The sequence below is a fragment of the Lissotriton helveticus genome, chromosome 12 (assembly GCF_964261635.1).
Source record: "Lissotriton helveticus chromosome 12, aLisHel1.1, whole genome shotgun sequence".
Classification (NCBI taxonomy): domain Eukaryota; kingdom Metazoa; phylum Chordata; class Amphibia; order Caudata; family Salamandridae; genus Lissotriton; species Lissotriton helveticus.
The window spans coordinates 77,794,228-77,806,344 of NC_136073.1; the positions used below are offsets into that span (position 1 = coordinate 77,794,228).

General features: G+C 45.5%; 1 protein-coding gene across 8 annotated transcripts in view; it reads left to right on the top strand.

Annotated features, from left to right (window-relative positions):
- CHD3 (chromodomain helicase DNA binding protein 3) overlaps positions 1 to 12,117 on the top strand; it is a 1,139,027-nt gene that overhangs the window by 862,743 nt on the left and 264,167 nt on the right. For all 8 annotated transcript variants that reach the window (XM_078670235.1, XM_078670239.1, XM_078670240.1 and 5 more), the window contains 2 exons: positions 6,438 to 6,582; positions 7,079 to 7,244. In XM_078670235.1, coding sequence (XP_078526361.1) covers positions 6,438 to 6,582; positions 7,079 to 7,244 — 311 coding nt within the window. The remainder of the gene's footprint in view (positions 1 to 6,437; positions 6,583 to 7,078; positions 7,245 to 12,117) is intronic.

Consider the following 12,117-nt stretch of genomic DNA (forward strand, 5'->3'; position numbering starts at 1 on the left):
ACAGTGAGGATTCTTCATCTTCCTCAAAGAGGTCTCAAAAAAGAGAGAAAGAAGTTTCTCATTCGCATTCTTCTCAGGAACCTCCTAAAACAAATTCCTTGAAAAAGACCCCTCATAAGTTGAGGTTTCCTCAAGGGAAAAGGAGAAGAAAAATCCAACTTTTTCCTCAAAACGACCTGAAAATTCAAGGTCTGAGCCTCCTACAACTCAAATTCGTCACACTTTAAAAAAAGCCTTCATCTGCTCCATCGACGGAGAGATCGTCGGTGAGTTTTTCACCATTGACGAGAAAATCGTCATCACCCCTCTCAAAGACAAAGACATTCACCTCAGTGTCTACGACTTCCACTAACTATCATATCCACTCTGTCTACGACCACGTCCTTCTCAATTACCTCCTCGTTGACAAGTTAAACCTCCTATACCACTGACGCTCAAGATTGACGACAGCACTCCAGTCAACAGCAAAAGCAGCCTCAGCAGCATCTTCACTCAAAACACCGTCCACGATCTTGCCGACATCCTCGTCCACGAGAGGAAAAATTCTAGAAAAGATACAAAAGCAGGAGAAAATCAAAGCCTCTCACACCTGCTCATTTTTCACCAAGTAAGGTGTCACCATTGCTGCCTACCCACCTTTTAGAAGAGGATGACTGATGACAATGGTCCTTTTGCCATTGTGCACAGTTCATCTGAGATGCATGTCAAATGTGAAGAGGATGAGTACGACGAGGGTGAATTTTACGACCAGGGGTACTACGCTCCTCCAGAATAATCCCACCAGCAATATCAAGAAGAAATGGTGTGTCTTCCTTCACCACTCTTTTCTGACCTGCAGTTCATGTTAAGAGATTATGGAACATGTTTACCTCCAACGTCGCCTTCCAAAAAACACACTTCTCCACCTGCAAAGTCTTCCTTCACCTTTGCAGCCGTCGACAGTATGAGCTCTTCCACAATTACTTATGCCTCCATTGATATGGCACACTCAGCCAACAGCTCTCCTCAAGGATCCCACATCTTCAGATGATGACAGAGAGGAGGGTGAGCTCCATGATGCTCATACTGTATGGGATGCATATCTTCTACCAATGCCATCATCTCCAACGCCTCCTCGTGTGTATTCTCCTCCCGAGGACATAGGGGGTTCATAACCTTTGCGAAAGAGCAGTAAGCAGGTTCAAACTTTCCATGCCTACAAAACCAACAGACCGTTTTCTTTATGATTTTAAGGATCCCTTTCGTAAAAGCATTAGAGCTATTCCCATTGTCGATTACATCAAGGATGAGGGCATAAAGGTGAAGAAAAATCCAGCCACAGTTGCTGCAGTGTTACCATGCCTGGATAAAAAGTACAAGGCCCGGAAGATACTCCTGCGTGTCTCACGGGCTACCCCAAACCAGATTCCGTAATCACACAGGTAGCCCAGCGCCGGTCTCAAATCCCTTCAGCACTAATTTCTACGCCTCCAGACAAAGTGGGTAGGTGTTTTGGTAATATCGAAAAGCATTGTTCCTCATTGTAAGCACTTACAGTAAGGGCGGCGGACTCTTTGGGTGTTCTCAGGTGATACAATCTCAAGATGTGGTCCGATATCTCTCCAATCCGATATCTCTCCAAACCAAGGCCCTTATTATGAGTTTAGTGGTTCAATGGATGGCCGAACTCGTGGTGGTGGTTTGCCCGCTGCATAAGGACTGTAGCGGTTGGACCATTATAGGTCTGCTGCTTCCGCCACGGATCCAAGATCCCTGGCAGAGGCGCTGCGGTCTGAGGCCCTTAATATGCTGACAGTGTGATGCAGCACCGCCAAGCATCATGGAGTTTCCTCACCGCCACACTTTTCATGGCGGTACGACTGCCATGAAAAGTGTGGTGGTGAGGAAACAAAGGGCACCCTGTTGCCTCTGCGCCATGAGGTGCCTGCAGCGGGGCACAAGTTGTGTCCCCCTGTGTGCATGCACCCCTAGTTCCTGCAGGGCATGGATTTGATAGTCCATGCCCTGCAGTAACTGCCTTTGATAAACCCATTGCGGTGCCTTTTTTTAAGGGCTGCTAAAGAACCACCTGCTAGAGTAAAAATAAGTTGTACTGTGGCAGGCGGTCTTTAATTGCTTTGGGGGTCTTGGAGGGGGGCGGCAGTGTGGCGTCCCCTCTTCGAAAGTGCCAAAGTCATAATTAGACCCTTAGGCAATCTTCCATAGGACGTAAAAGCTGAAGCCAAGAAATTCTTGCTGGAGGGTGAGCACGCATCATCTGAAATGATTGGTTGCGCTATGGACATTGCTAGTTCTGGTTTTCAACAACTAGCAGGGGCAGCAGTGTTAAGAACACAGAGCAGGCTCAAAGCCACTTCCTTCAGGTCGGAGGTTTTAAAATTAAATCTTACGATGGCAAACATGTCGCTGATGCCCTCGAGGCAATCAAAACAGACACTGACATGCTCAAATCATTGGGGACCCTGCAATACAGAAAAATGACCTTTCCCGTCGCTCAGGGAAGAGGGCAATCCTCCAATAGAGGAGACTACCAGCAGTTTTGCTACCTCACTTATTCAACAGCTTCTCAGCAGTTTCGTCCCCAATATCAATAAAGGTAACTGACAGAAGCTGCCTATAATAGATCCTTCCAAGGGAAAAATTGAGACGGCAAGGAAAAGATACCAGCCACCGTCAATGACCAGTAACAGGCACCGGCTACTCCCCTTCTTTTTCCATCCCACCTCGGAGGGAGAATAACCAATCACCTTTCACACTAGCAAGAAATAACAACCGACCAATGGGTCTTAGACCTTGTTCAATTCAGCCATACATTAGAATTTAATAACAAAAACTCCAACCCCACCCCAAACCTCCATGCAACTCCTCAAGTTGCAGGTCAAAACCATGCTAGAAAAAGGAACTATAGAGAGAGTTCTTGTAGCCCAGAACAGAAGAGATTTTTATTCCCTTTTCTTCTCTGTCCGCAAGAAGTCAAAGGAGTGGTGACCGATCATGGATCTGAGAATCCTGAACACCTATCTCATTTTGTCATGATAACACTGCAGGATATACTGCAGCTCCTGAACCAAGGAGACTATGACCCTAATTTGGATGTCGGTCGGAAAGCCTCTGACCACAGTTTGGAGGCTTTCCGACCCACATCCTTGGTGTGAATTTGGACTGCTGCATTACAATTATGGTGGGGAATTCAAACTGGCCAGTCAATATAGCTGGCTTCCTACGAGCTTAAGGAGCCTGTCGGGCAGTCGGAAAATGCCATATAATCCCTTACGTACGGCATTTCCGCCATAGGGATTATGATGTTGGTTTCCTACAGGCTTTCCATGTTGGGCTTTCCGACATGGAAAGCATTTCGGATAGCGACTATGGGGGCCCCTATCAGGGCCCCCTTTCCTCCGCGGCCTCTGGTTTTGGGCCAGGGAAGGGGGATGCATCTATGGTTCCCCCTCTAAATCCAAGCACTGTGTGGTGCCTGCCACACAATGCAGGGATTTTCACAAACTCTCATTTCTCTATGGGAGCTTGTGCTGCAGGAGGAAACTGCCCACAGCATAAGCTCTCATAGAGAAATGGGAGTTTGCAACCGTACCATGTGCGGTCGCATCATAATAGAACCGCAGACCTATGGACGGTCGGTTCCCGCACCGAACAGTGTCTAGGGGCCTCTATGTCAACCCTTGATCTCCAAGATGCATATTTTTTATCTTCCCATCCACCCAAAACACAGAAACATTCTAAGATTCACAGTGACCAGTAGCCATTACCAGTTAAAGTTGATTGCCTTTGGCCTAAAATCCACCCCTCGCATTTTCACCAAGTACTTTGCACTTGTAGCAGCCTTTCTGAGGCAACACAAACATCAAGTGTACCTTTAGCTCGATGACTTCTTGGTCAAAGCACCTCCCAGTCAGGCTGCACAGACATCAACAACTGCCTGAATGAACCTATTCAGTGAGCTGGGCTACATCACAAATAAATTATTTTTTAGGGGCCACGCTAGACACAAGACTGAGCAAAGCATACCCTACCCCAGAGAGACAGCTTCAATTAATGACTTTAGCGAGATTGGTACAAAAAATGTCACTTGCCGTTTGCCTCTACAAATTCCTCCTAGGGATGATGTCATATTGCATTCCTCTAGTTCCATTCTGCCATCTGCCATTCCATTGCTTTCCTAAGGTACCGTGGGACTCCCATCTCAACAACAGGGAATGAAACAAACGTGACTCTATGAAGGCTTCCAATACTGAAGAACTACAGTTACAGGTAGGTTACTTATTTTTTCCCCTACCACAATGATTGGCTGTTGAAGGCAGACTCACCTCAGGCAGTTCACCACCACCTCCAGTCTATGGCAAACTTCCTGTCATATTTGGGATTCACTATCCAGGTGCCACAGTCACTCCTGACTCCTTCTCAAATGCTTCTCTTCTTCTGAGCCATCCTGGACACGGTTCAGTTACGTGCCTTTTCCCTGGAAAGTAGAGTCCAAGACATTCAGGGTATGATCTCAAACTTTTCAGCCTCAATCCAGGATTTTAGTGAGGTTGACTCTGAGGCTGATGGGTTCCTTGCATCCTTCTGGTCAAACACGCCAGGTGGCATATGCAGGCTCTGCAGTGAGATCTAAAGTCTCAGTAGGCCCAGCCTCAAAGAGATCTCTCCGACTACGTCCTGATCTCGGAGGAGACTGCAAAAGATATGCAATGATGGTTACTCCAGTATTGGAGCTTTCATAGATTCACATGCCTGAATCATTTCCCCGTCGTCGAGACAGGAGTCTCCGGTATATAAAAAGCAATGCTTAGCAGTACAGCTAACTGAAAAAAGGCCTAGGCCCATTTCTCTTTTGCAACCCATAACCTTTGTTATGTAAAAAAGGACCACACTTTTCCCTTAGCCAATCAGAGCTCCTCACCCTCTAGAACCCTCCTGAGAGAACCTTTTGCCTCTCAGATTTCCGGGCACTTGTGTTACAACACCCTTTGTGCCTAATCCGAGGTGAGCCTCTCAGGGGAGGAGGGTGGGCGTAAGTGAATCTATGAAAGCTTCCAATACTGGAGAACTAGTTTTCTTACTCCAGTATTGGAGCTTTCATAGACTCATATACCTGAATCAGAATAGCGAGCCGTAAAACATAGCACATTTTGTTTCGTCACCTACTTCTCCCAAAAAGGTAACATATGTTATTTTCACATAGAAGTAGCTGTATCAAAATATCCATAGATATATTGCCCATAAATGACATATCAAACAGTATACACTAATAAAATGTACTTATCTTACCAACAAAGGAAGGAGGGATGACAAAGAAGGCTCACCGTTATTGGAAAAGGTTCCTCCGCACAGCTTGTCCCACTGCTACATCGCCTCTTGCATGGGCATCCAGGCAGTAATGTCTGGTAAAGGTATGCGTACTCCTCCTGGTAGCCGCTCTGCAGATGTCCTGAATAGAGACGCCTGAAAAGAGAGCAGTAGATGTTGATACCGCTCTTGTTGAATGTGCACGAGCACGTGCAGCCAACGGCTTTCCCGCCGCCTGATGACAGAATTGAATGGCGCTTGAGATCCATTGTGCAATTATCCCGTTTTGACAACGGGAATCCTTTCCTGGGGGCACTAAAAGCCACAAACCATTGTGTTGATTTTCTGAAAGGTCTTGTCCTTTGTAGATAAAATTTCAGACAACGCTGAACATCCAGAGTGTGGCGAGTTCTCTCTGCCACTGTAGATGGTTGAGGAAAGAATCTTTTAAGGATCAATGACTCATTCAAGTGGAAATCCGTTGGTACCTTTGGAATAAATTACGCATTTGTTCTGAGCACCAACCTGTCCTCTCTAAATTGCAGAAAAGGTTCTTGCGTTGTAAGTGCCTGTATTTCTCCCACTCTCCAGGCTGACGTCAGAAATATTAATAGAGCCACCTTCCATGATAGGAATTTTAGATCAGTTTTATGAATTGGTTCAAAGGGTGGTTTCATCAATTGTGATAAAACAATATTCAGTTGCCAACAAAGGAGAGCAGATGCCACAGGTCTCTGGTTGAGCATCTATATGTATATTTGGTCGGCGTGGCCCATCTTGCTTGTTGCTCTGGTGCTTCACAAACAACATTAAAGTTTAGCTACCATGTTGCTGAATATTAAAATACCTGCTTGGACTAACTACTATCCATTGCGTTGAATGCTAATGTATTGCACCACATTTGATTTTTATTTTCTATCCAATAAAGACTCTCATAATCTCACATTTATGGTTTTCTATATTGAATCAACAAGGCTTTCTACCATGCTTTGCTCTTGCAGTGTAAAGGAGCTCGACAGTACTGACCATGCTTTCTGAAGTGACTGGTAAACAGGTGTATTAAAGATCTCTTTGTGTCATTGCTGAAATAAGTGCTGTTTCTAATGCAGAATGACCTACTTTCCCTACAGGGCCTATGTGTCTCTCTTCATGAGACATCTGTGTGAACCAGGGGCCGATGGATCAGAAACATTTGCAGATGGAGTGCCACGAGAGGGACTCTCCAGGCAGCAAGTCCTGACACGAATTGGGGTTATGTCCCTTGTGAAAAAAAAGGTATGGTGCTTGTACAATAGGCATATGAATATCCGGGGTAAATGTGGTTTCTATGGTGAGGGGTGAAGGTATTAATATCAGATTTATTTACAGAGAAGGGGTGGCTTTGATTGTATTATGTCAACTCAGACCTGTGGAAATAAACACTGTTGTACAAAATTTATAGGGAGGTTGACTTGTTTGGTTATTTGTGGATGCTAGCCAGACATTTCTCTCTAATACAGGGGAAATGTTATTATTAATGAATAGAGCTTTTATGAGCCTCTTGGCTGACCGTTGTGTTTCCTCTTCTTTATTTATGTTTTGTTGTCTTCTTTCCTTTTATTGACACATGTAGTCAAGAAAGAGGAAGTCTGCTGAGTGCTTTTTATACAAGTGAAATCTTCAAAACTGTATGTGCTTAGAAGAGATGTTTGATGCTACGTATTCTCTGGAGAAAGTCTGCTGTTAAAGTGTGCATTCAAACTTGTTATTTTAATCTATCTTTATTTGGCAGGTCCAGGAGTTTGAGCACATCAATGGAAGATGGAGCATGCCAGAGCTCATGCCAGATCCTAGCGTGGAGTCCAAGCGATCATCTAGAGCGTCATCGCCTACCGTCAAAACATCAACTACAACTCCTGACCCAAGCTGCACCAATACCCCTTGCACCTCCAAACCAGGTACAGTTGTGATGCGTTAATTGCAGCACTGCACCCTACCGATTCTGGCATATTTCCATTCTAAGTGCATATCCACTCAGAAACTACTGCTTTTCTGTGCTCAAGACAATTCACCTCAACTCAAACCCGCCTTTTGAACCAGCAAGATAATAAGAGCAGAGTTAAACCCAAGATGTATGAACCCTATTCTGTGTGTAGCAACAAAACAAAATCAAGCTTTTTTTCATATAACTTGTTAGAGCTTCCTGATGGATTCTTCTAACTGGAAAAAACTCCACTTCTGCTTAATACCAGGTGCTAGACTGGATCCAGATTTATTTATTTTTGGCATTCTTGTTTATTTTAAAAACTTACCTACCCGACAGCAGGAATCTTTTTCCCTCGCTCCGCTGACTAGGCGCGGAGTCTCCACCCGCTCAGAGAGGCTGCCGACATACTCCACGCCTACCTCGCAGGTGGTACGTTAGGGGTGGCGGTCTAGCCCTCTGACGCGCTCTGCGTCAGCATAAAGGAAGTTGCTTTCGCGTAGGCGCCCCACTCAGTTTACTCCTGAGGCGGAAAGCCAGGAGTTAGGACCTTTGTACGCTGCTGATTTTAAATTGTTTGTATTTTGGCATTCTTGTTTATTTTAAAAACGTACCTACCCGACAGCAGGAATCTTTTTCCCTCGCTCCGCCGACTAGGCGCGGAGTCTCCACCCGCTCAGAGAGGCTGCCGGCATACTCCACGCCCACCTCACAGGTGGTACGTTGGGGGTGGCGGTCTAGCCCTCTGACGCGCTCTGCGTCAGCATAAAGGAATACAGTAATTCCTCCGCGCAGCGGACGCTGGCAGCAGGCGCGCCAAAGGTAAGCCCGTCTGCGCCCGTCAGAGCCATGACGAGTCCAGAGGCCACGACCCCTGCTTGGTTCCAGTCAGAGTCGAATCTCCCAGAAAGATTAACCTATTCCTCAACAGAGCTTTACAACATCTTGAGGATCGCCTCAGATACTCACGGCGCCATGTTAAACTGCCCCAAAAAGTTTCCCGAGCCATTGGAAGGTCCAGTAGCTTGTAGATGCTGCACCTTTCAGGGAAACCAACTTATTAGCCACGTTCCGCTAATACGACCATTCAGGATCTCTCCGTTGGAGGGTTTAACCTATATTCTTTGTAATGTGCGCTCCCTAGCCAGACACCCATTCGAAATAGGGGATTTGATTAACTCACACTCCCCTGAGATTTGCTTCCTTACTGAAACTTGGCTGAACCCCACCAACCACACGATTATTAATATAGCTATTCCAGATAATTACAAATTCATTCATCTGGATAGGGTGGGTAAAACCGGCGGGGGTATAGCCATTGTTTTTAAAAATCATATTAACATCTCTTGGATCAATTCGCTAATAGACGAAAATATGGAATTAGGCATTTTTAAAGTAATACTCTCACCATCAGAAAGCTGGACAGGAGCTTTAGTATACCGGCCTCCTGGCCCGAAAGCTGATTTTGCAGATAGACTAGTGGATCAGATAGCTACCCACGCCCTTGCAAGTTTTTGCTGTTGGGCGATTTTAATTTCCACGGGGAACTGCATTCATCACCTGAGGTGAACAAGCTCCTTACGGACATGGACCAGTTGGGGCTCTCTCAAAGAGTTCAAGGATCCACTCATAATGGGGGTCATACACTTGACTTAATATTCACGAATATTGACTAGTTTATGTATGATTCTCCCGTGCCCCTCACTTGGACTGACCACTCTATGATCAACTTCACGCTGCCACCCTGCTTGCAGACACCTATGGGTCAGCCTGCCGGTAGATGTCAAACGGTGCAGCGGCCGTGGCACAAGCTAACCCCTCAGGCATTTGAGGAAGTGTTTCAGACATTCCCACCGATAGAGGATCAGGATGTATCTAACTCACTGATAGTGTTTAAGGAAGGGCTGGTGAAAGTTCTGGATGTAATTATTCCATCCAAAAAAAAATCCCGACTTACCCTAAATCGACGTTCAGCCCAATGGTATTCCGCCGAACTAAGGCAGGAAAAGTCTTCCTGCAAAAGATTGGAGAGACACTGGCGATGGAGTAAATCCCCGCAGTCTAAACTGCTTTTTAGATCTGCATTGACAGCTTATCATCGCAATTTAAAGGCAGCAAGATGTTTGTATATTGTGAACCAAATTGAGAGCTCTAACAACTCATCAAAGGGTCTATTCGACATTGTTAAAGATTTCGTGGCCCCTGTTGCATGCAAGCAATCACCTATCGAGTCCCAAGACCTATGTGATTCACTGGCCAGGTTTTTCCAGGAGAAAATTGCAAAAATCTATTCCAACTTTCTATGATCCGACCTTTAAAACCTATCTACTATCTCCAATCCAAGTGGCTATATTATACGGACCGACTGTTCTCTTGAATGCTTTGTGCCGGTCTCATTAATAGAGACCCAAAAAGCCTTAGAGATCGCTAAATCGGGCTCCCCTGCGGATCCCTGTCCCCCAAAGGTCATGTCACTCTTGTCCCATATTTTGGCTCCCACTATTCAAAAAATCTTCAACCTCTCGATCTTGGAAGGCGTAATTCCGGCCCCCTACAAGGAAGCATTTGTCTGTCCCATTCTAAAAAAGCCTTCGGCCAATCCACAAGACCTGGGCAACTATCGCCCCATTTCTTTGCTTCCTCTTTTAGGCAAAATACTTGAAAGTATTATTAACCAGCAATTGAATAGTTATCTTGAATCGAATTGCATCCTGGACCATTCGCAATCCGGCTTCCGTCGGGGCTTCAGTACGGAAACGGCTCTCTTAGCGGTAACTGACTCCCTGAGGATGACTGTGGATGCCAGAGGATCAGCAATTCCGATTCTTCTTGACCTCTCCGCGGCCTTTGATACCATCTCTCATGCTAGGCTTGCGGAGAGGTTAAGATCTTTCGGTGTTCATGGCTTGGCCCTCAAATGGCTACAGAACTTTCTGATGGACAGATTCCAAACCGTCGTCATGGGTCCCTATCAGTCTGAGTAAATAACACTGGACAAGGGCGTCCCCCAGGGCTCCTGCCTTAGCCTTACTCTTTTTAACATCTATATGGCACCTTTGGCTAAGGTGGTGTAAGCCCTGGGGTTCGAAACTATTTCGTATGCGGATGACACCCAGCTGCTGTTTAACATCGGCCCAAACCTGGAGGCCAATAGACTCCGCTTTACTACAGGAATCCTTGAAATTTCAAACTGGATGACTAACAACTGTCTACAGTTGAATACTGGTAAGACGGAAGTCATGCTTCTAGGGAAGGCTGCAGCAGCGTGGTCCAAAGACTGGTGGCCTACGCAGTTGGGCCCCTCTCCTATGCCAAAACAGTTTGTCAACAATCTTGGCATTAAGATAAATCATTCTCTTTCAATGCAGGACCACGTAACCGCGGTCTCAGGGGCCTGCTATTATAGGCTAAGACTACTGCGGAAAATCTTCCCTTTCATTCCTATGGAGCACCGCAGAACGTTGACCCAAGCTATGGTTATTAGCCGCCTGGATTACGGGAATGCCCTACTAGCAGAAGTTGGTGTAACATCTTTAAATAAGAAGGGCTTTGGATTTGGATGAGTCATTTTTTACACATGGAAATTTAAGCCATCTGGCATGGAAACGTTATCAAATTTAAGCATGCACAGAGCCAAGAAAAAGGCTAGAGAACTGCAGAGATTACCTTTAGGGCAAGGTGGACTATAAATTAAAGCGAAGCATCCACAGCTACTGCAGTGCATCAGGCTTTTCTGTGGATTCAAAAGAGATCAATGCGACACATTGATAATTGTTTAGGCCTGAAGACCGGGGTAGGAAAAATACACCATTTGAATTTTGTCCTTCGTGCCCTATGAAAGTCTTACAATCTGATTAGGTATGTAGTATTTGCCTTCCTTAATAATGACAAGAAAGCTATTCAGTATGTCCTCATTTCACGTGTAAATGGTCTGTCTTTAACTGTCATAATCCGAGATGGGCTTCACATGATGCTGTGAAGTCATAATATCCAGAGGAAATTGCTTCAAGGGTGTGTGAGGGCATTGATATCAATGACGATTCATGTAGTCCTGTAGGGCACCAGTGGCAGATGACCTCCATCACCATGGTTGGGGCCTGGTAGCCCCTGTATTGGCCTGTTATCCCATCCCCCTCCTCTCGCGGGCTTAGAGATGGATCTGACAGTATTGCAGCTATTTCAGAAATGCTATCGCTGTGCATTAATAGAGTGATCTTCGAGTTCAATACTGGTCTCATTAGAATTTCTCTTTCATTGAGATGCCCACCAATCTCCTGGCAATTTTACACAGTCCTGTTACAACCGATGAGAAACACCCCCTCCCCCACCCCCTCTTAGAGCCAATCCAGGAGACCAGGATCTAGCACATCTTCTTGAAAGGTCTCTCTGTGGTTAGTATTAACATCAAGAAGAAGAGTCAGCAAAATGCAGGCTTTCACAGTGAAGGAACAGTTATTCCAGTTTCACTAGAACATAATAATGCTAAGAACCAATTCTTAGTATTATTCCTAAGGGTCCCATTGACTTCCACCGTCATGAACCAGTGATATCTAAGACTTCTTTCCAGAATCCATCCAGTGCAGCTGAAAGATTGCTGCACACTTTGAATGTTAGGTAATAGCTCAAATTCCGTATCAGTAGAACCAAGGACTTTCATAAATCTGATAAGTTATTGGTAGCATTCAGAAATCCCAAAAAGGATTCCCCATCTCTGTGTAGAGCTTTGGCTGTTAGGTTGCAACAGTATTTAGCAATTCCAAAAGGCAGGCAAACCTCTTAAAAGCCCGGTTGCAGCACAGTCAGTAAGGGGTGTCTCCACTTTGAAAACCATCTTCTCTGGAATACTG